Source organism: Megalobrama amblycephala, linkage group LG22, assembly GCF_018812025.1.
Source record: "Megalobrama amblycephala isolate DHTTF-2021 linkage group LG22, ASM1881202v1, whole genome shotgun sequence".
NCBI lineage: Eukaryota > Metazoa > Chordata > Actinopteri > Cypriniformes > Xenocyprididae > Megalobrama > Megalobrama amblycephala.
The window spans coordinates 22,229,723-22,245,539 of NC_063065.1; the positions used below are offsets into that span (position 1 = coordinate 22,229,723).

General features: G+C 41.1%; 1 protein-coding gene across 5 annotated transcripts in view; it reads left to right on the forward strand.

Annotated features, from left to right (window-relative positions):
• nrp1a (neuropilin 1a) overlaps positions 1-15,817 on the forward strand; it is a 74,512-nt gene that overhangs the window by 46,604 nt on the left and 12,091 nt on the right. For all 5 annotated transcript variants that reach the window (XM_048173872.1, XM_048173871.1, XM_048173873.1 and 2 more), the window contains 4 exons: positions 4,729-4,884; positions 8,891-9,035; positions 12,597-12,928; positions 14,122-14,266. In XM_048173872.1, coding sequence (XP_048029829.1) covers positions 4,729-4,884; positions 8,891-9,035; positions 12,597-12,928; positions 14,122-14,266 — 778 coding nt within the window. The remainder of the gene's footprint in view (positions 1-4,728; positions 4,885-8,890; positions 9,036-12,596; positions 12,929-14,121; positions 14,267-15,817) is intronic.

A 15,817-nucleotide genomic window follows, 5' to 3' on the forward strand; every position in this document is an offset into this window, starting at 1 on the left:
GATTGATGGAGGTGAGGAGGGAATGTGCCAGGTCCGTAGATGGAAACAATGATTGAGACACCACCCCAACCTCTTATTCTTATCCGCTGTGCCAAAGCCTTGAGTCGCCGACCCATTTTGTCACAAAAACAGGTCGGAATTCCCATCAAGTAGGCACTAATTACAGACTTCCTCTGAGAAAAACATTCCTCTCAGGCTCTCGAGTGTACGATTTTCTAGGAAGGTTGAATGTAACGAAGGAAATGGCATGAAAGAGGGAGAATTAGGGGCGAAATGTCACTCCCGAATCAACGCGTTCGGCCGTATCCTGTTTGGCTTCGCATGTCATCTACATGTGTTTTCTATTAGCGATGGTCATGTAGACGCAGCTATGTCCGCTCTCCATTGTTTTGCTTAGATTTTTTTTCTCTCTTCAATTAAAGGATTAGCTGCTGCTATTTTGAGACGGGTGCTGTTCTCCTGCCAGCTGATGAGTAATTAGACAGTGGGACTGTAATTAACATGAGAGTCTCTACTGACAAAGCCTGCAGAGCTGGTGTCAAGCTAGGCCACCCTGCTAGCATCACACCTGCGCTAGGTACATTCTTATGGTTTAGATTTTAAACCATCTTCAGTGCCTACATGTAATTAGCTTGAAGCGCTTAAAATATCATCTTTGATATAATTTTCTAGCAATTAAATATGAATCCAGGTGGATGCTAGATACATAAGCTCTTCTGCTACTGTGAAAAAGGCCCAAGCAACATTGCATTCATAATAAATTCATGTCAGAGGAAGTTCATTTCTAAGACAGGCAGGATATTCTATTGTCATCAGTGAGCTTATTGTTGTCTTATTGTGTTGGGTTTGTAATAACAACAATGACCATGAACTTTATGATAACAGACCTCTAGCCTGACTCATACTGGAAATATAGTCCAAAATCCAGTCACACAGTGCAACAGATGAAACAACTTTTGGAAACTATTTTATTTGCATAATGTTACATATTGCAAGAGTGTTAGTTTTATCCATTTGCAATTGATTGGATTGTTAAAAGTGACCAATATATCACAGGTGTTTGAAGGAAAGGAGCTCTTTTTAGACTTTTTTAGATGAGTTATTAGGTTAGGGTTAAAGGATTAGTTCACTTTCAAATTAAATTTTCTTGATAATTTACTCACCCCCATGTCATCCAAGATGTCCATGTCCTTCTTACTTCAGTCGAAAAGAAATTAAGGTTTTTGATGAAAACTTGTAATGGACATCAATTGCCTCCAAACGGTTGAAGGTCAAAATTACAGTTTCAGTGCAGCTTCAAAGGGCTTTAAATGATACCAGACGAGGAATAAACAAACGATCACCTTCCAAGTGCTTCCACCAAAACCGCATTTTGTATTCTTCAAAAAGTTTACGCTGTATGTCCTACGCCTTTCCTATTCTACTTACGGAAAAAATGGAACTGGCGCCGCGTTTGTTCCGTAAGTTGAATAGGGAAGGCGTAGGACATGCAGCGTAAACTTTTTGAAGAATACGAAAGTGCCGTTTTGGCGGAAGCACTTGGAAGGCGATCATTTGTTAATATAAAGCATATACATTTACATTTTTTTTTAAAATGACTGATCATTTCGCTAGATAAGACCCTTATTCCTCATCTGGTATCGTTTAAAGCCCTTTGAAGCTGCACTGAAACTGTCATTTTGACCTTCAACCATCTGGAGGCCATTGAAGTCCACTATAAGGAGAATAATCCTGGAATGTTTTCATCAGAAACCTTAATTTCTTTTCGACTGAAGAAAGAAAGACATGAACATCTTGGATGACATAGGGGTGAGTAAATTATCAGGAAAATTTTATTTAAAAGTGAACTAATCCTTTAATCTTCTCAACTGTGGGAAAATTATATTAATTTTTGTGTCTTTTGTTTTTAATATATTCGCTCCACTTACATACCATCCTCCCCATTAGACTGGTTTGGGTCATTTTTTCTCTTGAAGAGAAGTAGATGATCACCACTCAGGCACATGCATAATTTTAAAAATTAAAAAAATCTTGAAGTTCTAAAAATAACGCTAGCTAATTCTGCCAGGTAAATTGGGTGATGAATGTGAGGTCTTCGAGGAGCCTATAGATCTCTCAGCTGGCAGTAATACAATTTTCATGAAAATGTGAATTAATTATACCTGTGGTTAATGGAATTTTAGAGGAGCTTTCGGAGCAACCAGGTGTCGTGGGATGGGATGGTGGGAGGAAGCCGTGATTTGATGGATGAAGTAGAACTTTGCCCTGCGAAACCTGCCGTCCCACATTTGTGTTTGCTTTGACTGGGCCATCGCGCATCTGTCTGCTCAACGTCTTAGTTCCTCCTGGCTAACCCACACCAGATGGTGCTTGAGCCTTAAATACACAAGAGCAGTTGTGCTTTTAATGATTGACCAATTTGTGGATTTTTGTTGTCCTCTAACATGCAAGACAAGGGTGAAAGACACAAAAAAAATAGACAGAATGAAGAAAAATATTCTTATTCGTCACTTTTTTTTTTACAGAGCAGAATTTGAAGAACCTCAAATGGGAAAAACATTGAAAAAATCGCATGTAATCAACTTCCTACAAGCACGCTGAACAAAATAAACACCATTATGAGCCCATGCCAGGATGAGCACAACTGTCACAGCTTTAGGAAGCGAGCAGACATGTTTGACGCTTGTTTAATTCAACGCAATTAGCATTGGAAGCTTCAGTGAGTGTGAGCTGGGTTTAGGCAGATTAGATTTCTGCCGCTTCCTTAGATGCAGGTCGAGGCCAAGACAAGAACTGTCCCTTCCACTACACACACACTCAGGCTCTGATGTAATAAAACACACACTCTTTGTAAATTTAATTAGCTGTGAAAAATCTAAGCTGAGGTCCATACTTCACAGATGGACTCTGGGCAAAACGAGCAGGTTTTAACATGCCAGGACTTTCCCATGACTGAATTATAAGAAGTAGTTACACTTGGGTTCTTGCCAGCAAGATATATTAATGATATGTTTTTATTCAATTTCACATTTTAGATCATTGGGCGTGATATCATGAGAAAAGCATTATTTGATTTGTGTATTGAGTGGGATCTCTGTAGACCCATCCTCTTACATAACCCACAACATCCAAACAAACAGAGTAGAAATAGTGAAGAAATATAAAACAATATGATTTGCAGAGTCAGCTGGCTTGAGGACACATTTTCCTCCAGAGACATTTGGATACAAGTTCGGACTCTTTCTCACAGACTTCAAATTGGATTGACCGTTATAAAACTGCATATTCACACTAGTGACAAGTACTCAGCTGGCCTGGTTTGTCTTCAAATGTCTGTGTGGTTTCAACTGTTACCAAAAATTATTTAATTCATCATTGTTTTTTCTTCTGTGGTCATGATATTTCAAATGAAATGGCTACAGTCGAGTCCGGCTTGTTTCCTTATAAGGAAATGTAATTCAATTTTGGAACAGGTTTTTTTCTGGAAGCCAGAAAGTGGAGTTTCTCAGCCAGGGAATTCCCATGAGCAACTGGGGTTTTCCCTTAATCTCCTGTTTGCACTGTATTGCTTTTAGAGGTGAAGTGTGTATTTGTTTCTTGATGTTAAAATATCGTCTCCTATACCAGCTTAATAAGCAGAGACATCAATAAGCAAACCATTTGTAGTTTGATTTCCCTGGAGAGTATACACTCTGCTATTCTGTTGTGGTTTTAAAAAACATTGCTCAATTTAAGAATCCTGACCAGCCTGACACAGCAACAACTCAACCATGATGTCACTTTGAGGCGGAACTAACTGATTGGCTGACCAATGGCAGCCAGGGAGTGTATTCAGGAAACCTATTGGAAAACAATCATCATTTTTCCATTTTTGAAAAAAAAAAAAAAAAAAAGGTTAATAAACCCACGAGGTGCTCATTAGTTCTGATCTGTGATCAGCTGGTGTGAGGGAAACTGATCCAGACTGTCTTTTCTCCAGCCAAGCTTTCTGATCTCAGTTCGCTGGCTGCTCCACAGCTCTCTTATCTTCCTGCCATGTATATTTTAGCATAGCCAGAAAATCAGATCCGCACTCATTCAGCAGACCTCAGAAACAAAGACCATATTTTTTAATACCATTAAACTGAGTGAGGACTATGTCTTATAAATGCTGCACAATAGGGAACAGACTGAGTTTGCAATGAGCTCTTTCTATGCTAAATGAGTTTGAGACAACCATTATGTTAGTGCTTCTACATCCCATCATGTTTATTACAGCTCTGATATTCCTGGATGTGACCAAATCACAAACAGCTCTGTCCATTGTTTTCTCTTCCAGTAACCCCTGACCGCTTTCTCCCATCCTTCCTCCTGACCACCTCTCAGGCACACTCTCCGCAAGCTCACGGGAATGACATCAGAACTCATGACTTCTTTATGAAGCATTCATTTTTCAGTACAGCACACGTCTGAAATACACGTTTCCTTTCAAATGATTTTTTTCCCCTGCACAGACTCTATGAAGTTAAATATCCTTCCTCATCCAATAAGCTCTTGTCTCCCGTTCAGGAAATTAAATCGTCACATTGACTTTGCTTTATTAAATTGGGATTCATTAAAATTAATCTTTCATTCTAATATTCACCTGGGGTCTTATGAGCTCAATATGTGACACACGATAAGCCACTTTTAAAGTGATACTCCCTCTGTTCTGAGCAATATAGAAGTAATATGGTTCTCTCTCCTCAGGTTGATCTTGGATTCCTGCGCTTTGTCTCGGCAATCGGCATGCAGGGAGCCATCTCTCAAGAGACCAGGAAGAAGTACTATGTGAAGTCCTACAAGGTGGATGTGAGCTCAAACGGAGAAGACTGGATAACTATTAAGGATGGCCCAAAACAGAAGGTGACTTATTTGATTATTTTCATGCTCATTCTTAAAGGATTATTTCACTTCAGAATTAAAATTTCCTGATTATTTAGTCACCCCCATGTCATCCAAGATGTTTATGTCTTTCTTTCTTCAGTCAAAAAGAAAAGAAAGGAAAACATTCCAGGATTTTTCTCCATATAGTGGACTTCACTGGTGTACAAAGGTCCAAATTGCAGTTTCAATGTAGCTTCAAAGGGCTCTACACGATCCCAGCTGAGGAATGAGGGTCTTGTCTAGTGAAACGATTGGTCATTTAAAAAAAAAAAATTAAAAATTAAAAAAATCTTGCACTGCTCTGCTATGCACCACGCATTATGTAATCACGTTGGAAAGGTCACGCCTGATGTAGGCAGAAGTACAAGCATTTGTGGTTAAAAAGTATATAAATTTTATTTTATTTTTTTAGAAAATACCAATCATTTCACTAGACAAGTCCCTTATTCCTCATCTGAGATCGTGTTGAACCCCATTGAAACTGCAATTTGGGCCTTCAACCCGTTTTTACCCCAATAGGGCCATTATATGGAGAAAAATCTCTCGGGCCACAGAAACAAAAAGTTTTATGTAAGAACTACTATATGAAATATAGTTTCTGCTCTTAAACTATCCACGATGAACAGTTTCTGCTTTTAAACTATCTACACTGACTTCCACTGTAAATTTGTTACTGTTTGTTTTTAGAAACTAAGCAAAAGGTCAAAAGGATTTTCTTCTGTGGTAATAGAGCGGTCGATAACGCTTTACTCATTTTGAACCTAGAACATTCCGTGACCGTTAAACATATTCATATAACAATGAAATAGTGTTAGAATGTCCTGGTAAGAGCTCAGGTTTGGTTCCGTACAGCTCATTTTCCACTAAACGATAAAGAGGTCTTTTATTTTCTCAGCCTAACATGGAAGTAATCCGTAACTAGGTATGTTTCCAGAGCTCCCTGGCAGGAAGCCCTGTAAACATCTTCTTGCATTGTAGCGCTGTCACCGTGTGCATTCGTTACACCAATCCATGCTCCAGCTCTAGACGGGAATGCCACGCTCATGTGTTCTGCAGGGGTTGTGTTTCTCTGACTCCATTATGTGCCCAGTGTGGTATGTTAATCCGCCCTCTTAAAAGACTGAACTTGCAAGCACTGTAAAAACTCCAACTCCAAAGCCACCACAGTAGTCTGACTACTTTTCTTTTTCCCTTAAAGGAATGATGTCAACATTTGTGGTAGGGCTTTTTTTTTTTTTTCTTTGAAAGGAAAGAACAAAAGAGTTAATAAACACAGTGGCTAATTGAGAGCGTGAGAGGAGGAGGCATTCTGGGAAGGTTTACCAGGTTTAGAGTGTTTGAACAGCTGGTTGGATGCAATTGAGCATGTGACTCATAGAATGAGGGCCAAGGAGAGGCTGATCGATTAGCCATCGGGTGAGCTGACTCTAATGTGTCCCTCAACACAGAACAGTTAACTACAGGAAGACATGCCTATTACATTTGACACATTGGCTGACTCTCGAAACCTTGTGAGCTACCAACCTAGACATCATTTTGGGGATCATAGATCTAGATCTAAGACAGGTTCAGATAGAACAAGAAAACGCATATTATTGTCAAAAACATGTTTTCCCCAGAATCAAATTTTACCTTAAACCAAACAACTCAAGTGTAATGTGAAAACATGATGTAGCCTATTACATATGTTTAAATTTTAAGTGTATATAACTAGATTTGGCTGCTGAATGATCCAAAGATTCGGCCTCTGTATGCAGCTTTGTAGGTTTTGAGACACAGTGTGTGCAGTTTGTTTTACTCATTTGTGAGTGCAGGACGTGTTCATATGCATGTTTATGTCTGCTTGGCAGACTTGCTCTAACAATACAAGTTTTGAAATAGACCTGTCAAGCTCAGCAAACCAATTAGATGGTTACGTACGTGTGAGTGTGTGTGTGTGTGTGTGCGTGTGTGTGCGTATACATCTTCATGCTTGGAAGTAACAGTGAGCTTAAATATACCCAAAGGCCCAATTTCTATGTCGACCCTCAACTAAAGTACACTGTTCTCTTTTTAGAGTGTGCATTTTTAAGGTGCGGTGCCTTGTTTCTGTCTGCTTGGCTCTAAAGTGCTTTTGTGAGGTGAGGGCCCATTTACAGACTGCTGAAACAGCAGTTCGACTGTGGGGTTGTTGCACAAAGGAAAGCCTTTTTACTACTTAGAGCAGTAGGGCAGAGCATTGGCGTGACATTTAAAGATAGCGGATGGCTCCTCATGTGTCTCCCTCCCAGACACACGTTTTGAAAAGCAGTGCCCAGGGACACGATTAGCAGCATGGATTCTGGGATAGACGGATTGGCTGTATACCCTGACTTGGCTATCCTGTAAGGCCTATTTGACCTTGTCTTGTTTAGAATTGTGTTGAATGTACTGATATTAAAGCAATACACTGAGAGAGAGAGAGGTTGCACACTGCACAAGGATTATTCCACTTTCAAATAAAGTGTTCCTTATAATTTACTCACCCCCATGTCATCCAAAATGTCTTTCTTTCGTCATTTCGAAATTAAGGTTTTTGATGAAAACATTCCTGGATTATTCTCCTTATAGTGGACTTCAATGGCCTCCAGGTTGAAGGTCAAAATTACAGTTTCAGTGCAGCTTCAAATGGCTTTAAACGATACCAGACGAGGAATAAGGGTCTATCTAGTGAAACTGGTCATTTTCGAAAAAAATACAACTGTATATGTTTAAACACAAATGATCGCCTTGTACGTGCTTCCGCTTTCCATATTCAACTTACGGAACGAACGGCACCAGTTTAGTTTTTTTCCATAAGTAGAATAGGGAAGGCGTAGGACATACAGCATAAGCTTTTTGAAGAATACGGAAAGCAGAAGCACGTACAAGGCGATCATTTGTGTTTATAAAGCATATACAGTTGTATTTTTTTTTTAAAAAATGACCAATCGTTTCGCTAGATAAGACGCTTATTCCTCATCTGGTATCGTTTAAAGCCCTTTGAAGCTGCACTGAAACTGTAATTTTGACCTTCAGCCGTCTGGAGGCCAATGAAGTCCACTATAAGGAGAATAATCCTTAATTTCTTTTCTACTGAAGAAAGAAAGACATGAACATCTTGGATGGCATGGGGGTGAGTAAATTATCAGGAAAATTTTATTTGAAAGTGGACTAATCCTTTAAGGTTGCCTAGATTGACTTCTTGCATAGAAAATGGTGGCAACAGCATTATGAATAGAGTTCCCACAGATAACTTAAATGTAATTTTTAGAAATTTAATTACAGGATTACTGGAAAATCAGCTTTATCATTTTTGTCAGCTATAAAACTTTTTTACAGGTCAGTGGCTTTAGTCAAATTTCCATATTCCCTTTAGGTAATCAGGTGTGAAGACATCAGCAATTGCATTTCACTCTTAACTCTCCTCTGAGTTTGTCTCATCTTGAAAGCAAAAAGTCGTGATTTGAGGAAGTGAAAGAGAGAAACTTCAAGATGTACTTAAAAAAATCTGCTGACCTTTATACAGTGCCAAGATGCTATGTCCAACAAAGTCGCCTTTGCTTTCATTTGTCTTTCTTGTAACACAATGTCCAGATCCTCCCTTCACAGAGAACATGTGCTAGCTGTCAGCAAGTATCAGTGCCCATAAACAAAACACAATTTGATTCATCGCTATGTCTGTTGAAACAACAACAGAGACCATTGTGTAACTGAAGCGTCCAAAACATTCAGCGCTAGTTGTAACCCAGACTCTGACATCACAAAGTAGCTTTTGTATTGCTACACAGTTGGCTCCAGAGATAATTCAATTCAGGCTCTATTTAGGTTGTCACATTTGAAGATGCTGATCTAAACGCATTCCTATCATTTCTCTCTGTTTCTGGGGCAGAATGTTAGGTGAGTCCCAGGCCACAACGGTCTGTCCTTGGTGGTTCCCTTAAACAAACAATGTTAATAATTAATGTGTTTGTTCTTCGTTTGTCAGATTTTCCAGGGTAACACCAACCCTACCGACGTAGCGAAAGCCGCGTTCCCCAAGCCCACGTTGACGCGATACCTCCGGATTCGACCTTACTCATGGGAGACCGGCATCGCCCTGCGGTTCGAGGTGTATGGATGCAAAATTTCAGGTTGGTTCCAAAAGAATCTGGTTCTTTTCACAGGCCTCAAAACAAACTGTCAACAGCACAACTGGGATATATCAAAAATTCTGTTTAGAAGCAGAGTGTTAATTCAGATTTAGAAGCAGTGTTTTGTCAACACACCACTCCATCATGATCTTTCAATTAGATGGTTTACATTTTGCTTGCTTTAGAGGCAGGCATACAGAAAAGTGTTTATTCATGCCTCTGAAAGCCATGTGTGAACCGCGCGTGTGCAATAGTCAATGAGCTATTGCATTAAAGACAAGTGTTCACGTCAACGAAAAGGACCGTGTATTCATGTTTCCCCACGTTTGGATGTACTTCATTCAAAATGAATGGCGTGCACAGCATGCACGGCTGCTGTTGCAGCCTCTTCACTTCTACCCCAATTCTGCCTCTACCCTCCTCCCCTGAGCTTTAACCTCTCAGCCTCTCACACACACAGATGTACATATTGCACATGCAATTGTGCACGCCGAGATCTACACCCACCAGCCACAGTCAGGCCCAGCTGGCCCTGGCCTCATTTGCATACTCATCTGCATGTTTTGGCATGGCTCCACCCTACAGAGCCTTGATTGCAAAGGCTTTCATATCATCAGTGCCTCCCTGCTGAGAACATTTCCTCATATGTGTAGGAGGAGGGCGAGTGTGTTTGCCATCATGCAACGTCTATCAGCTTTACATTCAACATGCATGGGGGGCTTATTTTTAGACTGTGTGTGTGTACACAGATTTCGCACTGGTTGTATATTTGTGCGTGTACTGTATGTGTGCGGTTCACCACAGTTCTGGAGCGCAGCTGTTGCAGTCATGTTTTGGATGGGTGAACAGACCGCATTCTAAACACATCACAAGAGCGGAGGCCTCCCAGTGACATCATCAGTGAGCATCGGGCTCCCTTGTTATGATGCGGCCAAGCTGGGTGACTGATTAGAAAAGAATGTTCCCCTAGTTTCACTTACTATCAAGAACCATGGTATTACTAGTTCAAGGTACTATGTTAAAAGTGTATTTTTTGAAGATATACTTTAAAAATACCATGTTTTTGGATATTTACCAGGATATGCCAAGAATACCATGGTGCATGTCCAAAAGCCATGAAAGTACCCTAGAGTACCATATAAACACCATTATTTTAGTACCAAGGTAAACAGGTCAAAATACCATAGTATTACTATGTGATGCCATTATTTGAAGTAAGTAAGTACATGACATATGAAGGCCAAGTATGGTAATCCATACTCAGAATTTGTCCTCTGCATGTAACCCATCTAGTTAGTGCACACGCATTAGCAGTAATAAGTAGTAAACAACTCGGGGGGCTGCAGGGGGAGGGGGCCCTCGGTTGCAAAAGTGTTCACCCTCGGTAGAAATTGCATTCCGGGAATGGGAACGCTGGGGCTCTGTGATATGACCGCAAAGGGCACTTTCACTTTCACGACCAAAGGGGCAGGGGCTCAAGGGGCCATTTTTGCTGTGGTGCCCAGGGAGCAATTGGGGGTTAGGTGCCTTGCTCAAGGGCACCTCAGGCATTTCCTGCTGGTACTGAGGCTCAAACCCGGCTGGGTTACCAGCCCGATTCTCTAACCATTAGCTGGGCATATACCAAGGAAATGTACTTGTTAGATTAATATATACCAATATGATAACCATTCATTACCATAGTAAGTATTAAAGTACCATGGTATTACCTTCACTTTACCCTCGCAGACACTACTCCTGGGCACTATGATTGTAAACTCTGTACCTTGACGGTACCCATGGAGGATGCCGGCTGGCAGTTAGAAGGTGGTCTTGTGCACAGTTCAGGTCTGATGGGCTTTCCACATCCACACAGCCATTAATAAACTTCCTCCCGCTGTTTGTAAATAAAACCATCTGTGTGTGTGGTCATCCAGCCTTTATGCGCTGTGCACAGACCAAACCAACAGATGATACACGTGATACATATGAACCAGTCCACCCTCAGGGTGTGTCTGTCAGGGTCTACCACACCAGGACCTACCAAGCATCCCCATCTGAGATCCATAAACTGGTCCGGAAAATAGTGCCAGCCTGCAGATAGAAAATAAACTTGGTTGTCTTCCAAACTTTGAAGTCCAACCACGCCAGTGCAGATCTTTTTCATTCAGGTCCCGAAACAATTTGGCACGCATATATCAGAAATTATTCACAGAGACATCTTCAAAATCTGGCAAGGGTATGAGAAACCCAACCCTGGCTGTACATCCACAAACAAACAAAAGGAAAATCAAAGTCCCATGCATTTGTTGTTTTAGGAGCCTGGAACTTACATTTGGACTCTGTGCAACTCCTGAAGGGGTCACAGACAAGTGCTCTTTCCGTTCCAGAACTACAGAGGAACTTCCCTACATCAGTACAAAGGCAGTGTTGTGAATGAAAACTCTGTTCTGATGGTATTTCACGGGACATTAGGTCCATCTGTGACTAGTCCAAGATTGTCTCTGACGCTTTCCTGCTCCACGGGTGCTGATCGTAGATTATGGTATCGCTGGCAGGTCACAAATCCCACAGCGTCAGAGAAGGTATGAAAGTCGTGACAGGCAACTCACAGACAGTCAGTCGGTCGGCGCTGCGTGTCTGATAATTTTCCTCAAACTCAACATGCCTTTACCTAAAAGTAGCAATGCGTGAAAAATCTTATTATCAACGCAGGAACAAAGAAAGTCAGTTTGGAGAGATGAAGACAGATTGCAAGAGAGATGAAGGGGTAGGTTTGAATTAGAAAGCAGGTGAAAAACAAAAGAAAAGGAAGGTAGGAGTGGAGCAGGACTAAGGATGAGAGCAAGAAACTGTTCAGAAATGAAAGGTAGAAGCTCGAGAGAAAGGTTTTAATTAGGTAGCTTGAGAAAAAAAGAGGCAGAAGAGTGAATGCACAAGGTCATTGGTGAAAGGAAGATGGAGAGAGAGAAACAAAGAGAACAAGAGGTTTCTTATCTCTTCTGTCCACTTCATCTGTCTTTCCTGTGCAATGAATGTCTTTCCTTCTCTCTTTGTTCGGCCTCTTTATGGCCTGTGACCTCTTTAGGTTGTTGGTAAGAATGTTTTCAAGTTCACTGAGACGTGACCATTTCTACCATGTTTATCAGCCAACGTCATTTTTTCTTCTCTTTTCTTTCTCTTCCACTCATACTCATCCACTCACAGCTAATCGAATCTTTCATAGATACTTCCCTCAATTATCATTCAAGTATTCCACTCTATGTGTTCTCAAACAACTCTCTCTTTCTCCGTGCCCATGTGATTTATTGGCATGACAAATAATGGTACATTTGTTTTGCCACAGCAGTGGCAGGTTAGAAAACAGCCTAACCAAGGGATCAGGATATGGCTGGTTAGCTTGGCTCTGTTAGCCCCTGCTGGTCGGTGCCATAACTACACAATCTGGGTCCAAATGCATCTCCATTGATCGCTATTCAAAGGTTTTTTAAGGCTCTTAAAAACATGAAATGTACTTGGGATAGTCACTAGTGAAGGGTTTAAAACTTTCTTCAATCTAACACTCTCTTTTTCCCTCAACAGAGTACCCATGTTCAGGAATGTTGGGAATGGTCTCAGGCCTCATCGCAGACTCTCAGATCACAGTCTCCTCTCACACCGAGCGCACCTGGGTGTCAGAGAATGCTCGTCTGCTGACCAGCCGTTCGGGATGGACGTTGTTGTCACAGTCCCAGCCGTACGTGGACGAGTGGCTACAGATTGATTTGAGCGAGGAAAAACTGGTCAGAGGTTTGATCATCCAGGGTGGCAAACATCGTGATAACAAGGTCTTCATGAAGAAGTTTCGGCTGGGCTACAGCAACAATGGATCCGACTGGAAAATGGTGATGGATGCTACTGGCAACAAGCCCAAGGTAAGATATGAGGAAGCTGGAAGGTAGTTGGACATAAACTGGATGCTCATTTAGAATGGTTGTGAATCACTATGGGTGCTAGACTGAGATTGACTTTTAGGAAATAAGAAAGTTTAAGAAAGTTGAATGTGGAGCTATAATGTATTCTTTCCATTCTTCCCAAAGCCTTTAGATGGACCGAGGAGAGAATGACAATTATTAGACTAATGCTGTGAGCACAATATTGGGGAAACGTCCCAAATGCATTCAACAATACTACCAATACATTTAACCCTAACAACAGTCATAAAACAACACAAAATAATGTTACTGTATGTAACGGATAATGTACCATCAGGCAACTGTACATTATCCTGTTTGGTTTTAAACCACAAATAAACAAGTTAAAGTTATTAAACGAGAAGAAGAGAGCATGGAGTGATATTAGAATCATAAAAACTAGCAGAAAACTAGTAGGAAATCAGATAACTAGAACAATGATTAAGTATATAGTATAGTGCATATTAACAATCATGGTCATCATGCATGAAACCGGCAAATTTCGGAAAAGAATTGACAGCATGAATCACATAAAATTTGTCTTTTTTGTGGAGCATGGACTATGTGCCTTATCCCCAGTATCAGTCTTAGAAGGCCCCTTTCAAAACCCTTATATCTCTTCTTTAGCTTGAAGGACAAAAGGAGACATGATGGCCATTAATGTTCTTTCATGACTCCTCATCTTGTTCTGTACCTTTGTTACCTCTGGCGAGTGTCTTTCTGTCTTTCCTTCCTTTTTTTCTGTCTATCTCCTGTGGTACTTTGTGTCTGGGTTGTAAGACTTCAGAAGTGTGAAGTCAAAGGCGGATGCTTTTGAAAGGCTGTGCATCTTGCTGTCGTAGACTGCAGTGTTAGCCTGCAGCCTTTATTTTTTGAGCTAGCTCAGCCGTACAGTGTCAGAAGTAAAGTTGAAGAGTTTCTTTTCTCTAGTGCTTTGTTGAATTAGACATACAGCAGTGCTAAAGTTAAGAGAGGTGTGAGCTGTGTGCCCTCTCACTCGTTCTCTTTCATTAAATCTCTGTTCTTTGCTTTCCCTGTCAGACTACTCTTAATAAATCTTTCCCCTTTATCTTTTTCCATTTTTATCTTTCCAAGTTCTCATTCTCTGCTTGACTGCTTACTATTGTCTTGGACTCTGTCATTGTTCTTGGCAGATTTTTGAGGGGAATTTGAACTATGACACACCAGCATTGAGGACGGTGGAGCCTATATTGACACGCTTTGTTAGGGTGTACCCAGACAGAGCCACTCCTGCTGGGATGGGACTTAGACTGGAACTCCTGGGCTGTGAAATGGAAGGTAAGTTGAAAACTCATTCACAGACACACACACATAACCACTCATTCATACCACTGCTGAGTAATAGTAGTGACGCTACTAACTTAAGTACATTTTTCACTCGCATAACAGTTGCTCAGTTGTTTTCAAGATAGTGTAGTGAGTTAATTATTTGTAGCACTTTGCACAGCAAATTTTTTTTGTCTCATTGCATTGCACACGCAGCTTTGTAGTGAAGCAAGCCAAGACAATAATCTCGTTTATACCATTAGGAAGTGAATCATAATTTGGGGTGCATTTCCTGTACAACACTGTAACTCGCTGCTTAACTACCATAGTATGATGCATCAACTAGTTGGTCACAGCTGTTTCCCTAAACCGTATTAAAAAACATTGACATTCTGGATTCCGACAGCAATGAAATCACAGACTAGCCCCTGTAAATGCTGAAAATACCTTACGTCCCCATGAGAAACAACTACTGTCCAAATAGGGCTTTAGCTACTCTTTGCTAATACCTTATATCCTGCTGAGAAACCCAGTTTGCTGGTGATTTTGTATAACTTGCTGCTTTTAGCATGACTAGCTTAACTAACGGCAATTATGCGTAGCTTTATATGTAGCATTTTCCAAATAGCTTCCTCAACAGTGATTCATACACATAATGGACAGACCCGCTGCACTGAGAAGACATACTGTCTTAAGCAAGTGAACAAAAGACAAAATTATAGAGTTTTGAAGGTCCTCGAGTATGTGGTCTTATAGTACAGATGCTATTTCATTAAATTTGGACTTATCCACTCAGGAGAACAGGATAGGCTATGGTTTAGCTTTCTGCATAATTACTTGTCCCTTCGATGCGGCATCAAAGGATGTCTCCTACCCAGAAAAGCAGGGGCCTGTGACACTCCTAAATAACAGGGCCCCTCACAGCTGGAGATAATCTTTGGTCCACCTGCCTTGAAGGATTACGGAAAGGTCCTTGATGTCTTTCCCTCTGTCTTTCTTTCTGAATTAGCTTAGCTCTGATGGGGTGTGTGTGTGTGTGTTTTCTGTTGAGGCAGCGTTAAGTGGATTTACATATTGGATTTCTGAGAGACTGTGAGACTTGCTTGTGTAAGCCACAGCATCCCACCGGGAGCTTTAGTCAGATGATAATGCTTGTTTTCACTTTTAATGCCAGCACATGTGCATGCAGTCCAACACTCTGTATATAAATTTACCCAGTGTCTTAGCTAAAACTCTCACACTCAAACAAGTGACCCCACACATACACATACACTCTCCTAACAGCAGGGCGCCAAGTCCTAGCAGGAGTGTGCGATCAACAATGCTGTCCAGAGCCAGCATGATGACCTCTCTGCGACCCCTTGGCTTTAGAAACTATCTTTAAAATGCCCTCAGTTCACCCACACAACTTACACTACAGCTTCGTTTCCCCCTCTCCCTCCCTGCTCATTTTTTTCCTCCTTCTATCCCGGGAAAGCCCTACAGGCTTATGGGCAGCTCATTACAAGCTGAGAGTAAACACAGGGCTTTAGGCAGATGTAGGCAAAGGCCACATCCAAAGGG